The 22,716-nt window shown below is 44.9% G+C and overlaps 1 protein-coding gene across 3 annotated transcripts; it reads left to right on the plus strand.

The window, feature by feature from the left end:
* Window positions 1-13: 13 nt before the first annotated feature.
* Window positions 14-22,428, plus strand: PPP1R10 (protein phosphatase 1 regulatory subunit 10). Of its 3 annotated transcripts, none has more exons than XM_028714128.2 (20): window positions 14-265; window positions 904-1,279; window positions 11,699-11,816; window positions 12,307-12,393; window positions 13,187-13,322; window positions 13,570-13,621; window positions 13,748-13,825; window positions 14,195-14,365; window positions 14,776-14,881; window positions 15,357-15,466; window positions 15,792-15,892; window positions 16,338-16,485; window positions 16,792-16,953; window positions 17,401-17,647; window positions 18,175-18,250; window positions 18,712-18,909; window positions 19,352-19,466; window positions 19,830-19,937; window positions 20,234-20,869; window positions 21,287-22,428. In XM_028714128.2, the coding sequence occupies exons 3-20, from the start codon at window positions 11,710-11,712 to the stop codon at window positions 21,394-21,396; spliced, it is 2,748 nt and encodes a 915-aa protein (XP_028569961.2). In that variant the 5' UTR covers window positions 14-265; window positions 904-1,279; window positions 11,699-11,709; the 3' UTR covers window positions 21,397-22,428. The 3 variants fall into 3 exon arrangements, with proteins under 3 accessions (XP_028569961.2, XP_028569966.2, XP_028569962.2); XM_028714129.2 differs by lacking the exon at window positions 14-265 and adding an exon at window positions 397-460; XM_028714133.2 differs by lacking the exon at window positions 18,712-18,909.
* Window positions 22,429-22,716: the final 288 nt, after the last annotated feature.

Here is a 22,716-nt window from a genome sequence, read left to right on the forward strand (position 1 = left end):
ATGGTTGACCATTGTGCCGAGTTCGGTACTCGCCGTCAACCACCGAGCTAGGCGCATGCTCGGTTTGTGACGCCGTCTCGCACTCACCTTCCCTGCCCCCCACGGAAACTAAGGGCGGAGGCCGCGCGCGGGCGCGCACACGTCGCGGGTCTGGCAACGGATCGCGCATGCGTACACGTGTTCTACTAACTGCGCCACAACCTTCACGGGCGGAATTTTTTATTTCGGCTCGGTTAGTCGGATTGGATTTCAAAATGCGATTCAGGTGATGTGTTTTGAAGTAAATTTTGATTCGGATTTGGCCGGGCAACTGTGTCGGCCTGGGGCGGCGGCGCGCGCTCTCGCCTTTGTTCTTTACCGCATCGCGCGACGATGGGAGGGGGGAGTTGGGGAGAGGGAGTGGCCTCATATAAAAGCCTCCGCGCGCGCCCTGGTCGGCCATTCTGGGGTCTGTTAAAAGGTAAGTACGGTGTATCTCGGAACGTTATTGTGGGGAACGGCTAGGGTGGGGACAAAGGGGCATTACGTTAGGGTTATTTTTATTTTTCCCCTTCCCAGAATGCGTCTTAATTGGCGATTTTTAGTAAATTATTTGATTGGCTGTACCTGGAGGTAAATTGTCCTTTCAAGACTGTTCTTAGCTGAATTCTCCTTAAAGGAAATATTGCCCATTTAAAACCGAGCAACTTAATTTTAAAGGGACGTCTTCCCTTAAAAAGAAAAGGGGGAAAAATACTTTCTTCGCCCCCCCCCGCCCGCCCCAATGATCGCCGCGGCTTCCCCTCCTTAACAAAGGCTTGTTGTTACGTAACAGTTCGGTTTTATTGCTTGCTTTCTCTCCCCCTCTGAGTTTAAATTCTTAAGCTTAACTTTGTGATTTTTTTTTCTCTTTTCTTGTTATAGGTTTGGTTTGGCTTGAGACACCACCGTCGAACTTGCTCCGCGAAACAAAGAGAAAAATAACCCCACAATCTTGAGCCTCTGAGACGACAAAAAAAAAGCCAGCTACATTTCAGATCGTCTGTATTGGGAAGCTGATAAAATTCTTTGTGACCTTGAAGGAGAACCGCCACTAAAAAACATAAACAAAATTAATATTTAGCAACAACTTTCCCTGATTTTTTTAATAGGCAACTTTTTGTTATTTATTGACCGTCCAAAAAGTTGCTATATTTTTTAAAAATGAAAACCAAATATTATTTTTTCTTTAAAAACACAGCTTAATCCAAAAAAAAAAGCTAAATCTTGAGGCGCTGTCGACGAGAAAATTAATTGGATAGTAAGTGTCGCATTTTCAACCAACTGACCAAAAGAAAATTGGTCCGTGTCGAAGTGAGCTAATGGCACGAAGAAAAGACAAAAAAAATGGAGGGGAAGTGGGTTTTGTTTGAGGTGTTAACCCTTAAGACTCGGGCATTTTGTCACCTAAAATGCATATTTATAAGGAGCATGATGGTCTCTTAGATAATCCATCATCTCCAGGACTTGTCAAGGGTTAATGAGCTCCCACATAATAGATGGTGGTGACTGAGCCATAAAGTACTACTTCTTTGTGTGGGAGACGTAGAAATGGAGCTAAATAAGCAATCTGTACATAAAGATTGCAGGGTAAGAGGCAAAGGGATGAAGAAAGCAATAACTTTGTTCTAGCCAGTAGTTAGGCAGTTTAAAATACAGGGTGATATGTCAGTACTTCTAAATTTGTCAATGTTAAAATGGGGTTGTGGGGTTTTTTTAAAAAAAAAAATCTTGGAAGGTTTTTTAATGTATATGTAAGTATGTAATGCTGCAAAAAATAACTAGCAATCTAAAAATAAAGATTGCAACATGATGGGAAAATTGTTTTAAACCACTCAATTTTTTTTAAAAAAAACCAATTAAGAGTTTTCTTGGACTCAAATGAGGTCTAATGTTTTTAAAATGTTCATCCTATTTATTTCCCCTTGCTGCAATATGGCGGTGCTATTTTATCTTTTGTCCCTGACAAGCAGCATTGTATATTTCCTTTACAGGACCTTTCCATTCTAATGCCATTTTCTACCTCCTCCCAAGTGGAGGGTAAAAGAAGGGGGGAGTGGAGTTAACCCTATAGTAGTGAATAATGGGAGGTTCTTTGAATCTCCGGCACTCGCGGACAAATTCCTTTCTCTCCCCCCCCCCCCTCCAACTGTGTATGTTAAATAGGTTCTAGTCTATAGAACTGACATAATATGCTACAAATTGTGTATATGGTGGGGATTGTATTGCTATAGTTTCCTCTTAATAGATTCTAAAGCCTCTTGCTTTTTTTCCTAATTGCCTGTGCTTCTAAAATGGCGTCGCTGCCTCTTTCCTTCCTCATGTACAAGAACCCACAAGGCTTGCTGGGCAAGGGAGCTGATGTAAGCAGCTTGTAGTAAACTCCTCCCCCTGAATAGCTTGTGTTTGGCGCCCCAAGCAAGCAGACGTGAAATGGAGGAAGGAGAGATGATGGGGGAGGGGAGAACGCCTTAACCTTCCCCTTCATCACCTTTCAAAAAAACCGATCTAATGAAATTCCACTCCCACTTCATATATAGGAGATCTTTAGATACAGCTTGATAAGTGCAAAGTATGATCATAAATCCACAATGTGTTTTTTTAGGTTTCAACATCACATGAGCTTTGGATTTCAGTTATTTCTCCCATGTTTGTCTGCTGTACTTGTATTAGGAATTTTTTGTCAAGTGCTTGTGTTTAGTATCAGGCAGGCAAACTGTTTTGTGTCTTTTCCTTCTCTTTTCCCCTTCCCTTTTTTCATCTCTAGGTTTCTTTGAGGGTGGGCTTGACTGGGAAAGCATGTTCAGACAAATTAATTGCTGAGATGAAATGCTACCACTGGACCCCAAATCTTTTGCGAGTGTCAATGACACTTGCTGGAAAAGTTATAAAAGGGGGGGTGTCTGCATTTTCTCCGGCCACATGCACACAGCTGGGGGAGGGGGTAAGTTTTGTCTTAATTTGCCACATTCCACAGTTCCTGTACAATGTACTAGGAAAGAAGTTATCATTAGGAAAAATGGGAATCCAGCACTTGTATTACCTCATCAAAGGGAGGGGAACAGCCACAATTCCACCTGGTAAGCAAAATCTTTCTGGTATTAATTACATTTCACAACCTTCATTTCTGTTCCAGACCACTTTGTTTTATTTTTATTTTTTTGCTGCTGTTCTCTTCCATTGTCAGCGCCATGAAGTGACACCTACTGATGCATGCAGGCTGTTAAGGGTGTTAAATGTTTGCCAATCTGCTTAGGACACTAATGTTTAAGTTGGTTAATTCCTTAAAACAGGAGGAATCTGGATTTTTAAAATGGGTCTGCATGAACATCAAAGAGCATTTTAGAGATGCTGCCCTTGTGACTTCCCCCCATTAAGCACTGGATCCTTTACTTTCCGTGGGGAATGTTTCACAAAGCAGAATTTAAATGCCTCCATCTACACCTCCGGTGGTAGCATTTCATATTGTAACACTCCCCTCCCCGAAAGAACAAATGACACTCTTCTGGCTAGAAGTCTTTATAGCACTGAGGCACTTGTCATTTCTTGTTGAAGAATATTTCAAAGTGCCCTATTAAGAAAGACACCTATTGTCAGGTTAACTTGTGTTTGGGAGTGGGGAATAGAATGAGGTAAGCTATATAATACAAGCTTCTTAAAAGTAAACTTTGCAGAAGACAATTTCATCTCAAAATGCGGGTATTTGGTAATGTTCAGATCGTGCACCGATTAAGTGGGCCTTTAAATTTCAAAACTGATAACGCTCCATTAGAGGTGAAGTGATCTTAGGAGAATAAAACATACTGTCCACAACAGTTATGGGATAACTAGCAGCACTGGTGCATCAAGAATAGTTCCTAATAGGCTTTAGATGCTTAAAGCACAACAGCAGATGTTCATATTGGTTCAGTAAAGACACATCAGAGTGATAATTCCAATACAGTGTGAGCTTAAAAGGTATAATAAAAACTAGCAGTGTCCTTGAACTGCTAAAATTCTATTTTAAAAGTTAAGGAATTCAGTTTTAAGATAAGCAAAGTGTTGGTGTGAGTAGCAGCCTTTCTGGAAGCACAATGGCTTAACTAGGAAATTACCCAAACTCGTAAAAGTAAGGCAAGTAGTGTGGCGTAAGGCTCCCCTTAAATCCATTGTTTGAAGGATTCCCTCTTAAGGAAAAACAATGCTTTAGAATCTTTGTTGGCTTGGTATTCTGAAATTTCAATTCTGGAAGCCTGGCAAAAGAGCTGCAGCCCAGTTAAGCATTATAAAGACTAGTGGTGCCACAGGCTTCAGAAGTCTTGGCCTGTTTCCTTATGGCTTAGCTTCTCTGCCAAATGTTATACCTACATTATTAGGTCAGCCAGTGAGCTGGTGAGGCAATGAAATGTCACAAGACTTTGGGACAAGCTGGTTTAGATCCTGTGTGTGCATAGTGTAAAAACAACAGTCTGAAAAGTTGGCTCTTCCTTAGAAACTTCCACACAAGTCTGGCATTCTTTTTTTTTCATCTCTTAACCGCTGCCGAAGGAAACATGGACTAAGTTAGAACCTTGACCTAAATTTGATGGACAGTAGTACATGTAGTCTGGCCCCTTGCTTCCTGCACACTTTGTGAGGGAAAAGGTATTCCCTTTTGAGAAAATCATTCTTAACTGGAAATTTCAGTGGGGCCAATTTCCATGTAAGTGTAATTAAGCTTGGTGCAAACTAGAAACCTGAGTAATTAACATTTCCCGTAGTAGTTTTGGCAATTTGTCCGTTCTTTTTAGGAAATTTATTGGTGTTTAACATAATGCCATAAATTGGTCTGAAAGGTGTCGCAGGACTGCGGTCTCTGCAACAGCAGCCATGCAGCTTGAATTTAACAAGACCTATTTGGAAACAAATCCTCTCAACAGTGAGATTTACTTTCAAGTCTATCCAGGATTGCAGCATTTAGCGTTCCTCTCAAATCTTGGCTCCATCTTAAAACCTGTGACATTAATTCAGGAGCTAACATAAAAAGAAAGATCAGTTGGATGCCATGAACTCCGTTGCTTAGAAAAGTCAGTAAGCCTCAAGCTAGGTGATTTTGCTTCTTCTAAGTTAAAATGAAAATTGGCTTTTTGAATTTTGCACTTTTGAAATGCTGACCACAAGTGGAATTGCTTGTCTGCTACAGATCAGTTTCCCCATACTTGCTAGAGTGGAAATTCAGCACACTACCGTAGTGAACAGAGTACCTTTCAAAGAAAGTGAAGCAGACATACTTTTATGTGGGAGTGGGGGTGATCTGAAAACTTGCAGTAAGCAACTGTCACTTCAGTAATTCCCTTGGGAACACATTTATTTAAGACACTTTGCTAACATATATTAATAGAATTGTAGGATATGAAGATGTCTTAATTGGATTAAAATCCCGAGTCCATTCTCTAAAACTGTAAGTATCAAATGACTCTCCCCATGGAGTCCAATCCTGGAGAAATTGTTTTCAGGACAATTGGAGCATTTGGGAGAGGATAATGCTGAATAGATGAGTAGACATGCTTAGCTTGTGGTTCCAGTATCGCCTGTATCTTCCTAGTTGGTTCTCCGTCCAGTTTTTGGCTTTCTATGGTACAGCCTACATGTTACTTATGCTTCAGCAAGCCCAAATTCTGTAGTGTTTTTGTAAAAAGATTGACAGGAGTCTCTGCAAGATAGCAAAGTAATACAATGGGAGCAAATAACTCTTGAGTAATCGGCTTGCTTCTTGCTTGTATGGCAGCAGTTGGCACAAGGCATTCTTACAGGAGTGCCTTGTGGGGAACTGCTTGAGGTTCCTTGCATAACTTGTTTTCCAAATCCATGCTTTTGGTTTAGAAGTAGGGTGGAAGTTGATAATTTTTAACTTTACACAATTTATGAACATGGATGAAACATTTAAGCATTAATTCACAGTTGTCCTAATAAAAAATGTGTTCTCTTTAGCGAAGGTACAACATGCTACAGTGTTTTTATTGCAAGTTGAGTTTTTGCTGACACCTTAAATTACAGAGGTGTCAGATATCTGCATTTTTAAAAAACAAACTACCTTGCAATTATTATTTCCACCCCTTCTTGACCTTTGATATACGCTATGAAAGTGGCATAATGTTTAATTTCAAAAAGGTTTGTATATGATCAAGGAACCAGTACATTTAACTGCCTAGTGTTATATCTGCATCTGGAAGCATTTCTAAGTGTGAAAAGTAGTTGTGTTAACTGTTAAGGAATGAATGCTGAGACTTCCCTTTTTTATGTTCGTCTGGCATTTTACTATTTTTTGCCATTTTTTGTGTTTTTCAAAATAGGAGTGGCATGACTGAGTGCAGATGTATTTAGAATTTGTTCCAAATGGTGTTCTGAGTCTTAAATAAGACAGAGTTTGATTGAATTCCTATGTTTTCAGTCTGCTCTTTGAAAAGACGGCTTACCCTTTCAAGGTTTTTTAAAAACAAAATGAAGGCTTTGATCCTAAATGGTCCTTTATTCGTATTTATTTTGGAGGGGGGGTATTTTTGTGGTTAGTAGTTGGAAAAAGTTACCTCTAATTTGGAAGAAAAATATTTAAAAGGCCAACTATGTTTCACACTGGATTTGTTTGCTTGGGCACTACGTAGTAGCTCTTGTGCCAAGTTGTAGTAAAATCGTGTCCCTGTTTACAAATAATAGAACTGTATAGACTGGCGACAAGCACAGTTGCCATTTCTGGTAAGGTTACTGAGGGTTGGCTTTATGTGCATGTTAATGAGTACAGGCCCTAAAATCTTCCCCTGTGTGCCTTATTGGGAAATATAGCATATATTTGAGGTTTAGTCAGCTACAGGAAGATTATCGGAGTATACTGTTGTCGACTTGCCAGGATCTGACATGGCCCTTATTTTTCTGAATTGCATGTCACATTTCAATACAGTCATAGCTTGGGTTACAGACGCTTCAGGTTGCGTATTTTCAGGTTGCACACCGCGCCGAACCCAGAAGTACCGGAACGGGTTACTTCCAGGTTTCAGCACATGCACAGAAGCGCCGAATCGCAACCCGCGCGTGCACAGACGCGGCGCTGCGAGTTGTGAACATGCCTCCCATATGGATCACATTCGCAACCTGCGCGTCCGCTGTATGTTTGAAATATTAGCATGGTCAGTTAAGTAGTTTCTCTAATGGAGGATGAATGTTGACCAGTTTTTGGCTTCATAGCAAAACCAGCTCTGTATAACTGACACTGTCAAACAGTTAAAACAATCCTAATGTGCTAAGAAAAGAATGGGTATTGCTGTATCCACATTCACAAATGAAACAGCATTCCCCCCCCCACCCCCATTAGTAGTAGTACTGTTAACTTTTGTATGGCTTTGTGCAGCCTGTTTGCTTGGGAACAAGTTCTGCAGAGTTGGAAGTGTTACATGCATAGTTACTGTACAGGGAATGGAAACTTCATGATGAGCATGGATTTTGAATGTATCTTTACTAATCCTGTGTGATACACCTGGAATGACTGCGAAATTCTTAACTCTTCAGTTTGTTGAGATGTTGTAGCAATGTCTTGGTCAAATAGGTTATTGTTTTACAGCTGTGTAGTAGAGGAGAGGGTCAGAGCTGCAGAGAAAAAGATGGCAGTATGAGATTGAGAGCTGTGAGTCATAATTAGAAATAAGAATAATTCTGCTAAAATTATATCTTGAAATCAAACACATTGCCATTTTCATAGCGTTCCTTTTCAGAATCTAACTATATACCTTGGAGCATATGAAAGGTTTCAACTTGTTTCTAAGCTGTTAAAGTAGCTTGCTGCCATCATATTCCCTACTCTAGCTTTTTTAATTTACAGTAAGTACATGTACCCCAGCCCTTGGTAAATTGCCTCTCTAAACCCTTCATTAGTAAATTGTCCATAATCCTTGCAGGATTCTATTACAGGACGTGTTGCTTTGAAAACTTCTTTCAAGTCATCATCTAACACAGATTACTTTTCAGAGAATTGACTCTTAATCTGTCAGCAGTATTTTGTGGGGCAGCTTCTGTACAAAAATAATTATATGGCATTTGCAATCCTAATACTGTAGCTTTGTGCACATGCAGGGGAATGACATCTTTTTTAGAGGGGGAAACTTAGATTAATGTTCTTTATATGGGGGGGGGATGTAATTCATAGCTGAAAACTCAGCAAACGGGACCTGTGATATCTTCAAAGTGTCGTGGCATAAACTTAAGAACCTAGAGCCAATCTAATCAGAAATAAGGAGGTGCTAGCTCATGAAAGCTTGTGCCATAATACATATGTGCTATTTTTTCTGAAGTGTCACAGGGCTTTCTCATAAATGTGCTTTATCCTGGAGTCCAGTAAACCCTGATTAAGGTCAGTGTCATACTGCTCCTTAGGGGGACTTACAATTACTTGCATTACTTTACATCTAATGTCCAATGTACTTTACATCTAATTACTAATACACCTAAATTCATGCATGAAATGGATGTGGGGAACATAGTCACAAACCCATAGCTATGGAGCCTGGAAAGTTGAGAATGGACTGTTTATAGAATTACCAGTCTCACAAGGTTTGTAGCGCACATTGATACTTTAAATTATAGTCCATCTTTGTAGCGGATCGAATGGCAACAAAAGGAGAGACACTCAAACACAGGCGTGGAACACCAACTAGTTAAACTTACTACCTCAGTTCTCCACATTGCAGATGTAGGTGTTCTCAGTGTTCCACTGCTTGCAAGGCCAGGGAGGTTGGGCAGACTGAAGTTGCTGAAATTGTACATAAGTAACATGCATATTTTTTGAATTTCTCCTGGGAATGTAGTGCTGGAAATTGCCAGATTGACAGCTCTGGAGACTGAAGTCCTCTCTTCACCGCCACAGCAGGCTGAGCCCAAGCATCATCAGTGCAAGTCTTCGTCACCAGTGTATTGCTGCCTTGCATGTGAAAGGCCATATTGTGGGGTGAAAGGGGGAGTTCAGTCTCCAAAGCCCACTTGGTCATTTGGCCTATCCACTACAGGGTGAATTCACAAACATGGACCTTGAAAGCAAATGCTTCAGAACTGGACTGAAGCCACGCAAAAAGATCTTCAAGCAACCACAAGCTGGTAACACCTTCCAATCTCCCGCTCAGTTGCCCAGCTGTCCTTGGATTTAATTTTCCATCATATGAGTGCATAATAACCTATTGATTATCACCAACAGTGGACTCACTTTTTAAAATAACAAAATTCAAGGATTTAGAAGAATGTAGGACCTCTCCTGGACCCTATTGATTTAGGGGGGAAATCTCAGTCATTGAAAAAAAGCAGGGCTATGAGAAGATCTGGATTTTGTAGTCTAGTCCTGTATTTAAAAAAACAACTTGAAAACCACACTTGCTGGGAGATAATGCCTCCACAGAAGGCAACTCGAGTCACCAGTCCAATTTCACATTGAGAGTGAACACAAAGGTAGTTTTAGTCTTCCAGGCAGCTACATATATTAATATGCTACAGCCATCTTGAATTGGAGAGTACATTTTTCAACGCAGACAGTTGCTACTGCATCAAACTTGCAAGGATTTAAGGTGCTTCAGAATGCATACTGTATTTCCATTAGATAACTGACATTTACATAGATGCAACCCTGTTTCAGATTGGCATCTGAGCCTGGTCCAGTAGAAAGATGCTTAGTAGGTTGCTACAGGCTACCTCTGAACAATTTCAATAGCTAGGACACCTCTTGATGCAACTAGCTGTCCTTGCCAAGAAGATAGAAAATCAGGAAGCCCCAAATCTTAACATGAAACTGGCATCTCACTGCCTCTCTAAGATTTGTGTTGGTCAATCATACATGGTACTCTTTCAGAGACTAATAAACCATAATGTGAGGAAGAGACGGTCTTGACTCGGGCATGATTTTATACCAGCAAGTTCCTACGTTGGCTACCAGAAGTTAGCTGTAGAAACATCAGCTGCTCTTGGTTTAATTGTAGGGGGCACAGCTGGAGCACTGCACAGTCTCAAACCAGCTGCCACCCATAATGTGTGCTCGTGAGAGACAACCATGCACTGGATCAGATTTAAACTAAATTGGCATCCCTTGCTACAATTTAGCTCAGTTGCTACCCATAGGTACTGCCCTGTGCTTTGGGGCCTTGACAATTAGCAGCTATATAGTATAACTTGACTGGCCATGAAAGTTGAGAAGTACATTAAACGTTAGGGGAAGTTATCCAGTAAAAGAGCATGACTCATGAACCTCTTCAGGTAGCTTTTACCATAAAGCTTGCACATCCACTGACAGCCCCCTTTATTGTTGGCAGCATAGAAATTCATATGGCCATGGGCTTTTTTAATCACACAGCTTCAACTCTTGACTCGCACAGAATATACTATTGAAACACTGCTTTCTGAGCATAGCAACTTCATGAGCCCTTTCCTCAGAAAAGGGGTTGTGCACTTGGCTGATGACTCCCATTGGAATATAGGACCTTTCCAAAAACTTGGAAAAACACCTATGAGTGCCTGATTTTGCTGCTCATGGCAATAGAAGTGCTGTGGGTTAATGACAGAGTTGAATGTACACCTGAAGGTGCTAGTGTAACAATAAGAGGTTGCTACTCCTTTTACTATAATGGCAGTGGAGGAACAAGAGAGAGGGCCCTTGGATCTTGCTTGGCTGTTTCCTGATATATGAAGCAATGGACAATTGCAAGCTGCTAGGTCCAAGAAGCCTTTATGTGACCCAGTGAAATAATTACATCTAAGCAACTGTTGTAAATGCTCGTTCAGTGCACTTGCCCATTTTAAATGGGTGTGCTCTTCTGTGTGCTGTATTCCTGTAAAACATACTTAGCAGTGAGTGGATGTCAGAAATGTTACCACCAATAAAACGAGATTCTGGTATATTGGCTCTCACACTTCTCGTGAAGTTTTATATTTTAGCCTGGCTATATCTCACTGAATTATTTACAGTGTTCTTTTTAGAGTCAGGCCTACATACTCCAGTATGAATAATCCTGCCTTAAAGATGGGAGAGGAGAAACTTCAGTTGTGCTCCTGTGTGCCTGAGAGTATGCCCCACTGAACTGTAAACTTGCATAGGATTGTGCTATGAAGTTCGTAAAAGTTATAAAATCTTATGATATTAGTAGGGAAGAACTCTCAGAACATTAGGTAGAAAGGCATTTGTTGTGACTGAAATATATGAGACTTGGACTGCATGTGGCGGAACACAAAATGTTTATTTTTTAAAAAAATACTTGTTGGAGTTGGAAACAAAATATCTTGTAATGGCCTTCATATTTCACCAACACTCGTTCAAAGGTCATGGTGATCAACAAAATGGCAAACAAATTATCAGTGCAGAGGATAGCATTTCTTCACTGTTTCTCACTGTCTTTCGTTATCTCTCTGCTTACTGCTCCTTTGTATTTTCCAAAGTTTATATGATTGAGGAAGCCGCTTGTTGGCTCAAATAATAACTCTTCAGTGCAACTCTTGATCCTTTCTCTGCACTGTACATTGACTCCTGAAAACTTTATCTAAAGAGGAAACATGATAATACTTTGCACTTACTAGAATTGAAAGCTACCCCCTGAAATTTTCTCTCACTTTTTTTTTTTTAGCAAAGGGAAGGTATAGTTTTAACTGTTTTGAGGAGTTAGAACTAACTGTAGTGCGCTCCTTTTCTCCTGTATTTTATCAGAATTTCCAAGCATGGGTTCCAGACCGATAGACCCAAAGGAACTCCTGAAAGGACTGGACTGTTTCCTTGGCAAAGATGGAGAAGTCAAAACACACGAAGGAATCACTAAAATTTTCAAGTAGGTTTCTAGTGTTAAGGGTATAATTGAAAGTCTTGTTGTGACTCCTAAAAAGTGATGGCTTACTAAAACCTTACGTTGTACATGCGATGTAAGAACCCTCCAGCATAGTTTACAGCTATTCAGCTATGGCAGGCATCCCCAAACTCTGCCCTCTAGATGTTTTGGGACTACAGCTCCCATCATCCCTAGCTAACAGGACCAGTGGTCAGGGATGATGGGAATTGTAGTCTCAAAACATCTGGAGGGCCAAGGTTGAGGAAGCCTGACCTTGCATATAATTCTGAAAACTAGGTCAACTTACTGGGTGAGCTGGAATTGACAGAATTTAAATTCCCTTCTCTCAACAAATGTATCTGTGTGTGTCACCCCACCCCACTGAAAAAGATCCCCTTTCCTTACAAATATTATCTGGTGACTATACACAGTCTCATCTTCTGGATGGCCTGCTTGCAGTAGTAGTTAATATTTCCCTTTTCTCCAATTTTAGCTTGATGAAAGATGCCCAGAAGATGGTCAGTCGCTGCATCTATCTGAACATCTTGTTGCAGACCAGAACACAAGACATACTCTCAAAGTAAGGACTTTTGAATGTTTCTAATGAATAGAATTTGGTCCGCTAGTTCCAGAGGCAGAGGGGAGTTCTGTGGATTAAGTCTAGGAAAGGGGCTGGGGTGGACTTCTGACTCAGGTCGCCACCTCCAGCAAAAGGAATACAGTGGTTCCTCGCAAGACGAAATTAATTCGTTCCGCGAGTTTTGTCGTCTTGCGATTTTTTTCATCTTGTGAAGCACGGTGTCGGAAAAGTTTTGGAAAAGCTTCAAAAATCAACAAAGTCTTCAAAAACCTCAAAAAAGGCTACCACACCGCGTGCTATGAGTTGCTCCTCGAAGTCAAGTCGCAACTGTATTAATGGTTTTAAGAAAAAGGAAACAAACTTGCAAGACGTTTCCGTCTTGCGAAGCAAGCCCATAGGGAAAATCGTCTTGCGAAGCAACTCAAAAAACCAAAAACCCTTTCGTCTTGCGAGGCATTCGTCTTGCGAGGTACCACTGTATGCTTTCTATAATTACGGATGCCACTGAATTGTCCATTCACTCACTTTACTTCACGTATTTTGCATTTTATGTTTTAACCCACCCTGTGGCCTCTCGATGATACATAAATAAATAATACTGAAATAAATAATAATAGTTAGCAAGGTGAGCCTACCTGTATTCAGGAGATTCCTATCCCTGCTTTGCTTTTGCCTGTCTGTCCGCCTCCCAGTTAGTCTTACAAATCCTAGGCACTCGTCGCAACCATCTAGGAGGAATGGTGAGCCTTTATCTCAACTTATCTCAACAAAGTGTGTTCCCCTCTTTCTGCAGATTCATCAAGGTTGGTGGCTACAAGCTTCTCAACACATGGCTGACCAGCTCAAAAGCAGCGAATAACGTGCCCCTCCTGCAGCAGATCCTGCTCACCTTGCAACACTTACCCCTTACTGTGGATCATCTGAAACAAGTTAGTCAATGAAACAGCTTTGGGCGTTGCTCTTCACCCTTGCCCTTGGGTTTCAGGGCAGCAGAAATGCCCTGCGGCAAGGTGGGTGGGCCAGGAGGGCTTGGCCTTTTTCTCGGGATCACACGCCTTTCCCAAAGCCAGTACCCCCCTGGGTGCAGTAGTAGCAGCAACCTGACACGCATTGTTTCAGCCTAGCGTTTTGCTTGATGTGATAACCTATTTTTTCCTCCCACCCTTTCTATTTCAGAACAATACTGCCAAGCTGGTCAAGCAGCTCAGCAAGACAAGTGAGGATGAAGGTAAAAACCTGTTCTCTGGACACTTGCAGAATTCTGACACATGCCCTCTTAGGGGCTGCACCCTTACATTGGTTATCACTATATTCCAGCAGCTCATTTCGGTGCTTATGTCTCTCTCCTTTCCAGAGCTTCGCAGACTGGCTTCAATACTGGTCAGCGACTGGATGGGTGTCATCCGCTCCCAGAGTAGCTCCCAGCCTACAGGTGAGTGACTCTGTGCTGTCTCACAGATGCTTAGGTTAAGTTTGTAATAGCCAAATCTGGCTGTTAACCAGCCTCATCCTTCACAACTAAGAACAAGTGTTTCCCAAACTCTGGTCTCCAGATGTTTTTGTACTACAACTCCCATCATTCCTAGCTAGCAAGACCAGAGGTCAGGGATGATGGGAATTGTAGTCTGAAAACAGCTGGAGATTCAAGTTTAGGAAACACTGCATTAGACCAAAGAGATTGGTATATTCACACATTATTTAAAGCAGGTACAAGCAGTGATGAAATCTCCCTTAGCTACGTCCCGAAAGGGCTAGGAAGTATTCCGAATTTAACCCTTCTGACCTTCATTCTTCCTTGCAGAGCGAGAGAAGAAAAAGCGGAAGGAGGAGAATAAAGGCAAAGCACCCGTTCAGGAGAAGCCTCAGGAGGCCAAATCAGAAACCAAGCCTGAAGAGACCCCTGAGAAGAAGAAAGAAAAGCCAAAATCTCTCCGCACTACAGCACCCAGCCATGCTAAGTTCCGTTCCACTGGTAAGTGCTGGCATAGTCATGCTTAATGAGCCATTATGGTGTAGCATTTAAGAGTGTTGGACTAGGACCCTGGGAGAGCAGTGTTTGAATCCCAACTCAACTGTGGAGCTCACAAGGTCACTTTGGTCCAGTCGCAGCCTCTCAGCTTAGCCCCACCCCACCAAGTTGTTGTGAGGATAAAATGGGGGCGGGGGGAGAACTGTGTATGCCACTCTGAGCTCCTTGGAAGGAAAGGTGGGATATAAATGTAGCCAACAAAATAATACGTTTTTGAGCAAAAATACATTCTAGAAACAGCTGGCTTGCAGTCTTGGATAGGCAGGCAGTCCATACTTGCAGAGCCTATTCTGGGATCATTGCAGTTGTTGTTGGAAACAGTTATGACACTGAATGTTGCCGTTAACTTGCAGGGCTGGAAATGGAGACTCCATCCCTCCTTCCTGTAAAGAAAACTGTCAGTGCTGCAGTAACCTCGGACAAATACAACTTAAAGCCAATACCACTGAAGAGACAGAAGTAAGTCCTTGGATCCTAATGATGACTTCATCTCATTGCTCTTAACTACTTGTCTCAACCCAGCGTTGGGAAAGCTTTAATTATTCCTGTTGAGCCAGCACTTTCCGAAGTTGTAACATCAACTCTTTCAGGAGGCGGGAGTTGATGGTGACAGGAGGCCTGTCTGTAGTGAATGAGATGTAATAGTTGGAGAAAGTGGCTCAAGCCGTTCTGTTCACCCGTTTTTAGATATGCTGGAGGAAGGAAGTTTGGACTAGCTATAAGGCAGAATCTGGGTTCACACCGCCCTGGGATCTTCTGATAAAAGGGAGGGCTATAAATTGGATAAATAACAACAACAGGGACGGTCATTAGACAAGCAAAGTATGCAATTTGTGTCAAGTGAACTACAAGAGATGTAAGCTCCCGAAACTGATGGGGACCTTTCTAGTGCCCCCTCCTCTTTTAACTGACTGTGTGCCTTTTCCTCCTGCAGCACATCTACTCCCATTGCAGAAAACCCACCTGCTGAGAAGAAATACAAGCCCCTCAATACCACCCCTAACACTACCAAAGAGATTAAAGTCAAGATCATCCCCGCACAACGTAAGCTTCTCTAATTTTTGTTTTTTTAGTGGTTGTTCACACCATTGTGTCTTACCCAGAAGGCTTGTCCCAGGTAGAAAATGACCTATGGAGTAACATGCACTATAGAGGCAGCTAGAATACCAGCGCTCTGACCTTTCTCATGAGTGAGGCTGTTGCGGCTGCTGAATGTTTCCGAGGCTGCAGACCTTGCCATGCTTGCTTGGGAGTAGCTCCCACTGAGCACGCTGGGGCATCTTATCACTAAACACGCTCAGGATTGCACTAATGAGGGACTTTGATTACAGAATTGCTTTCAACCCCATTTTTCTCCATTCATCCCCAGCTATGGAAGGCTTGGGCTTTTTGGATGCCCTAAACTCTGCCCCTGTCCCAGGGATCAAGATCAAGAAGAAAAAGAAAGTTTTGTCTCCAACTGCAGCAAAGGTGAGGGGAACCTGTTAATAATAATAATAATAATTTATTTATACTTTGCCCCTCTGGCCGGGTTTCCCCAGCCACACTGGGCAGCTCCCAACAGAATGTTAAAAACGCCATCAAGCATTAAAAACTTCCCTAAACAGGGCTACCTTCAGATGTCTTCTAAAAGTCTGATAGTTGTTGTTCTCTTTGACATCTGGTGGGAGAGCGTTCCACAGGGCGGGCGCCACTACCGAGAAGGCCCTCTGCCTGGTTCCCTGTAGCTTCACTTCTCATAGTGAGGGAACCGCCAGAAGGCCCTCAGAGCTGGACCTCAGTGTCCAGGCATGAACGATGGGGGTGGATGTATCAGTATGTATATTGATGGCCAAAGCCCCAGCTTCCCCTACCGTTAACACCATATATGGTAATTAACTAAATAGAGGTTTGGGGTGTGTTTCTCAATCTTTAGTCAAGCCCCTTTGAAGGGAAGCCAGTGCAAGAAATGAGTGCCACCAAGCCAGCTTCACCAGAGCTTACCCCTGCATCAGAGCCAATGGATGTGGATAGACCTGGCACCCCTGTACCAGCTGTGGAGGTTCCTGAGCCAATGGAGACAAGTAAGGAATAGCAGGAGGGAAGGCACATCCAGTGTAACTAACTGTGTGTGTGTGTGTGTGTGTGTGTGTGTGTGTGTGTGTGTGTACATGGAGCAGAGCTTTTTACCCGATGCTGTGCTGAGCGAGCAGCTAGTGCATGGTGTCTAAAAGGCAAAAAAAAAAAAAAAAAGGGCAACGGGCCTAAGGGATATACATGGCATCTGAAACAGGTTAGGGGTTTCCCTGCCTCTTCTGGCCCTGGTATTTGAAGCATGCGATGTCTCTGCAGCTCTGTTGCTGAGCTTGCATGTGGTTGTGCTTTTGCAGACTCCTCTGAGCAGGGCGGATTGCTGGATTCCAAACCAGCCGATAGCCCGGTCGACTCAACCCAGCTGACAAAGAAGGGCAAGAAGAAGAAGACTGTGAGCTGGCCTGAGGAAAGCAAGCTGCGGGAATATTTCTATTTCGAATTGGATGAGACAGAGCGAGGTGAGTGCCCTGTTCTGGAGAGAAGGTTTGTGCAAATAAAAGGAATTGGGATGCGAAAACACACGTGCCCAGCCCAGGGATTCCTTCTGCAGTGGCTAAGTCAAGGCCACGTGGCAGTGAAAACAATTATTTTGGGCACTCTTGGCTTTCCATCAAGGGTTTCTTTGCAAGCAGTAATGTCCAGGGTTTATTTCTTTGTTGAATTAAAGCTTTGGTATTCAGGAACTGAGGGTCCTCTAGGCTAACATACATTGTTTGGTGTAGGAAAATTTTGAGTTTCTCTGTTGTGCTGATCAACAGAAAGGATTGGTTTTCCCTTCCAAGAGGTTGGTGTGGGAAGGCAATAATGAACCTTCAGTGTTGGCACACGAGGGTCCCTAGCTGCATTGTTAAAAAGAGTTTTGCCAGATCTTATTTTAGGCTTACCTGTCTGCTCTGTCCTCACAGTCAATGTGAACAAAATCAAAGACTTTGGCGAAGCTGCCAAGCGAGAGATGCTGAAGGATCGCGAGGCCTTTGAGACAGCACGTCGGCTCAGTCACGATGCCATGGAGGAGAAGATCCCCTGGGTCTACCCGAAGCCCATTGACTTGCCTTCTCCACTGGTTCAGCCAGGAAGCGGGAGCCAGGAGAAGTTCACCCAGGCTGAGCGCGAGAAAGGCATTTTGCAGGAAATCTTTCTCTCCAAAGAGAGGTAGGCGAACTCCAGCAAACATGCTGACGTGTGCATTTGAGCACTTGAGACTCTGGGTTAGATCCCTGTCATCTTCAGCAGATGACTTCCAGGCTGAGTATAGGACACAGAAACTAGATGGAATACGGACCTGACTATAGGCAATGCTCTAATTTTAACAAGGATTCAGTCATGTATCCTGGAAGACAGCAGTGGAGAAACAGTATTAGTTACATGGCTGGGAGAGGCAATTCCATGGCTAGTCCCATTTTGGGGAGGACCTTGGCAATTATAGATCTATCTTCCCGTTTCTTCTGCAGTATCTGGGCTCTCAACAGTTCTCACCGTGCTTGTCCTCTCAAGTGTTCCCATGTGGCAGGAGAAGGACCTTTATTACATAGGGCACTAGGTGAACTGTCCAGAGTTGGCTAGGGATTTCAAGTTTTTTGCCTTCTCTAGTTTCAGGCCTAGCAGTCTTAACTTAGGCAAGGCGTTATCCATCTCTTCTCTCCCTGTATTAATTCCAGACCAATATTCTCTCTCCCTAGTGTTCCCGACAGTCCTCATGAGCCTGACCCAGAGTCCTATGAGCCAGTGCCGCCTAAGCTCATTCCTCTGGATGAGGTAAGTGCTTTCCCACTTGGTTGGTTCCCAATCCCCTGCTTTGAGCAGAGGAAAGCAAAAAAATAAAAAATAGTGGCTACAACAGGAATGGGAGTGATAGCCAGGGCTAGTCTTGCAACTATACAGCAGGCCAATATTTTATTTTTTTAAGAGCAGGACACTTGATAGACAAAAACTCCTACGTTCCCTGTGCTAAGAAAGCATATTTAAGAAAGGGACCCAGAAACCCTGTGCTCTATGCCTATTCCCTGCCGCCTCTCTGTGTTGGTTTCCCTTCTGTGTAGTGGAAACATGCTGGAGAAGGGGAATATTTTGGATCAGAAGCACAGCCGATCTCCCCTGGGCTAGAACAGCCGGCTCTCCCACCCCCCCACCCACCCCGTCTCCCTGGGTTTGAGCAGCCAGCTCCCCAGCAGCCAGCCTCTGCTGACTCCTTCTGTCTCCTCTGTCACCTCTCTCAGGAATGCTCCATGGATGAGGCTACCTACGAGGAAAGACTCGACCCAACCACCGCCTCGCAGTCTCCGGACGGAGCTGGGGGCTCGAAGCTGCCCCCGGTCCTGGCCAACCTCATGGGCAGCATGGGGGCAGGCAAGAACCCGCAGGGCCCCAACCCCAACTCCTCCATCAACGTGCAAGAGATCCTCACCTCCATCATGGTAACTAGAACTGCCACGCTGCAGTCTTTTGAACAGCAGAAAACCAACTGCAGCTGTCCTGGCCTGCCATGCCTCCTTCTCACCTGCCCCCTTTGCAGTTGAGAAGCCGAATTTCTGCTGAACCAAACTATTGGCCCCATCTTACCGACACCTTCAAATAGGTGCAGAGACCGGAATCCTCCTCCTCCTCCTCCTCTTCCCCTCATGAAATAAAAAGAGCAGGAGACTATCCCACACTGCGCCAGGAAGAGAAGCTGATAAATGGGATTCTGTCCTGAAACCCATTTTCTGGTGCCTTCCTTTGTGCAAAACCGGAGTAGCTCCCCTGCCCCAGCTAAGCAGAGGTGTATGCAGGACCAGTGTAGCCAGTGGGGACAGGGTAGGCCAAGGCTGCAGACCTCCTTTCTAATCCCACGGCTTATCTTCCCCCTATTTATTGCAGGGTGGCTCCAACAATCACAAAACAGAAGAACTGCTGAAGCAGCCAGATTACTCCGACAAGATCAAGCACCTGCTGGGCAACTTGCAGGGTCAGCCTGGACCGGGTCCTTCAGGAGGTGAGTTGGTTTCATTTGGCACCTTAATCCCTCTCCCCCCCCCCCCCCATGTTGAATAGGCCTTGCTGTTTCCATCAGCTGTCCTCCCAGATAGGCCACACAGTTCCTCCCCACGAGTCTGTTGCATAAGGCACCATAGGGCTGCTTCCCCCCACTTTAAAATGGAGGCCCATCCAAGGGAGGACATGCCAAAGCTTTGTGTTTGAATTCCAGGCTTACAGTGGCTAATGGGTTGGGTTTAGCCTGGTGGTTATGTAGAGCTGTTTCTCTCTCTCCTTTCTTTTTTCTTTCATATACAGCTGTTTTTCTCTGTTTCTCCTTTGCGATGGGACTCCATTAACAGTTCCTTTCTTCTCCTTATAGTTCCTCACGGACTGCTTGGAACAGGGCCCGGTCCAGTCCCCAACGGATTTCCCCCGGGGCCCAAAAACATGCAGCTCTTCCCTCCTGTAGTTCCAGGACCTATGCCTGGTAAGTAGAGATGGGTTCTTCCTAAAAAGAAAAGGCCAGCATGGAATCATAGAATCAAAAAGCCGAAAGAGGGAGCATGAGAATCATCTAGTCCAACCCCCTGCAATGCAGGAATCTTCCACCCTATGCGGGGCTTGAAACCACAACCCCGAGATCAAGAGACTTATGCTCTTGCCAACCGATTTATCCCTTGGATGGGGGGGGGCATGGCATATTCCTGAAAAACCATTGTCAGTTGTGTTTCTCTGGCTAAACTCAAAGCCACGCTCATTGTGCTCCCCTTCTGTCTTCCCCAGGACCCCACGGGGGCCCAGTTGGTCCTAACATGCCTCCCGGCCCTGGCGTGCCCAGCGGGCCTCGAATGATGGGCCCACCCCCTCCCCAGTGTAATGATGGCTACTGGGACCCTCCCGACGGTGGCATGCGAGGTGGGCCCCACGGAGGCATGAGAGGCGGCAGCCCTGGTCCGGGCCCCGGCCCCGGCCCTTTTCACCGTGGGCGAGGTGGCAGAGGCGGAGAGCCCCCTTTCCGTGGACGAGGCGGCAGGCGGAACAGCGGCCCCCCTAATGGTAGGGGTGGCCCTCCCAACAACAGCATGGGCGGTGGCCATGGAGGGGGACACGGCGGTGGCGGCCACGGAGGGGGACACGGCGGCGGCCATGGAGGCCACGGAGGAGGGGGCCACCCCGGGGACCACGGCAGGGGCCACCCCGGGGACCACGGCCGGGGACATCCTGGCAGTCATCCAGGGGACCACGGCCGGGGATATCCAGGGGACCACGGCAGAGGTCACCCAGGGGACCACGGCAGGGGACATCCAGGGGACCACGGCAGAGGTCACCCAGGGGACCACGGCAGGGGACATCCAGGGGACCACGGCAGAGGTCACCCAGGGGACCACGGCTGGGGGCACGGAGGCGGCCACGGTGGAGGTAAATACTGGAAATTTTCAGTGCTCTTCCCTTGATTGGGGTGGGATTTGCGAGGGTGTCAGCCCAGCATGCAGAGTTTCACAGGGAGGCAAGCAGCTGCTAAAAAAAAAAGCAAAGGGGAACAGAAATGTTTGAATACAGATTGTCCATCCCCTTTGTCTTTGGCCCCTAAAGCAGATTCTTCAGATGTTAACAATGCTGCCCAGGGCATAGGATAGTCTCTTCCCATTTACTTTTAATAGCATGCTTTCTTTTGAAACTTGTTTTGCTATCTTCGGTTCTTTGTGATGCACCGCATTCTGGGTCTGCGGGTGGCTGGGATGTAACAGCATGTTGAGGGGAGGGATGCATGCAAAGTTGCCGGAACTTCCTTCCCGCCGTGGCTGACTGTCCTGTCCCTTCCCTTTCGCCTCGCAGACAGGTCGGAGCGCCCCGTTTGCCGTCACTTCACGATGAAAGGCAGCTGCAGGTACGAGAACAAGTGTGCCTTCTACCACCCTGGCGTCAATGGGCCGCCCTTGCCCTAGTCGCAGGGCCCCGGGCCCCTCTCCCCAGCTCTTCTTAACTGTGGTATCAGCACACATTCCCATGTCACGGACTCTGGGACTTGAACCCCCCAACTCTCGAGACTCATGCTGCATCCACCTTTTTATGGCTTCTGTGAGGCCCTTTAAACGTTTGGGGCAAGGGGGAGCCGACCACTCTCCCCTCCGCTGCTACTGATATGAACTGCCACACCCCCCCCAAAAAAAGAGGAAACCACTGGGAGGCACCTTCTCCGTCTGGTCTGTGGAGCGCTGAGGCCACCCATGGCTGTGAAAGCACAAGAGACGTCAGGGCAGGATTTTTGGAAAAGCCGACCGACCTGTGTAAATATCCCTGTGAAAACCAGCAAAGGAGGAGGAGGCACTGCAGCTCTGAAAGGCCTGCCTGGGCTGGACTGTATTCCACCACAGGTTCCCAGGAACCAGGCCTGCACTGAGGACTTTGCTTTTCCTCCGGCAGAACAGCTGGCCTCCGCAGGCAAACGCTGCCGTTTTAGGAACACGCCTGTGAGCCAGGGCGAGAAGCAGCCGCTTCTGGATTATTCTGCGGTCGACGAATCTACAGCCCTGGTTGAAGGCCCACTGGGAGATGGGGGAATTGCCAGTAGTTGCCACTTGCACAATACCTTACTGGTGCCCCAGCCTCTCCCCTTTGTCACATCTTCCCCACTGGCTGCAGAGATGCGGTTTCCTTTGGTGCTATGTTCTGTCATTAGGGGAAACCTACAAACTGTTTTCTATGAAAACTCAACCTTGACTCTAATGATTTAGGGGGGTAATTTTTGTTTTCCTGATTTATGTTGTTGGTTGTGGGTTTATTTTTTTTCCTTTCTTTTTTTTTTAAGTGTCTCACAAGGTGTGGGCTTGTCATTACATCTTATGTCTCCCGTTCTCCTTGAAGTGGGTGCAGTCGCCCCTCTCCTGAGGGCAAGGAAATGTCTCTTCTCTCTCTAAGTTTTGTATATTTTGTACATTAGTAATAAATATGGTGGGAAAATGAGTTATCTAATTTAACCCTTGTCGTCTGGGCTGGCTGTTTTTTCCCCTGGCAAATAAATTACATTGTATTCATTGAACCAGGGCTCGAGGGGGAAAGGGGTGAATGGTTTTGAATTATTACCTGAACCAGCCAATTCTCCAGCATAGGCTGGCTTGAGCGGTGCTCTCATGGAACCATCTGTCCAAGAGTGTTTCTTTTGCAAAAGAAAACGGTAAAAGAGTTTTGCTCCACAAACCAGAGACACATCTCCAGCCTTCAGTTCCTGCAAGCCCACATGCAGCAGATGAAAGCGATTACATTCT

This window comes from Podarcis muralis, chromosome 2 (assembly GCF_964188315.1).
Source record: "Podarcis muralis chromosome 2, rPodMur119.hap1.1, whole genome shotgun sequence".
Taxonomy (NCBI): Eukaryota; Metazoa; Chordata; class Lepidosauria; order Squamata; family Lacertidae; genus Podarcis; species Podarcis muralis.

Excerpts from the sequence above, each read along its gene's own strand:
- PPP1R10 (XM_028714128.2), top strand. The coding sequence starts at position 11,710 with ATGGGTTCCAGACCGATAGACCCAAAGGAACTCCTGAAAGGACTGGAC. Across the intron at positions 12,394-13,186 it reads ACACAAGACATACTCTCAAA|ATTCATCAAGGTTGGTGGCT; the intron begins GTAAGGACTTTT and ends CTCTTTCTGCAG. Across the intron at positions 13,622-13,747 it reads CAAGACAAGTGAGGATGAAG|AGCTTCGCAGACTGGCTTCA; the intron begins GTAAAAACCTGT and ends TCTCCTTTCCAG.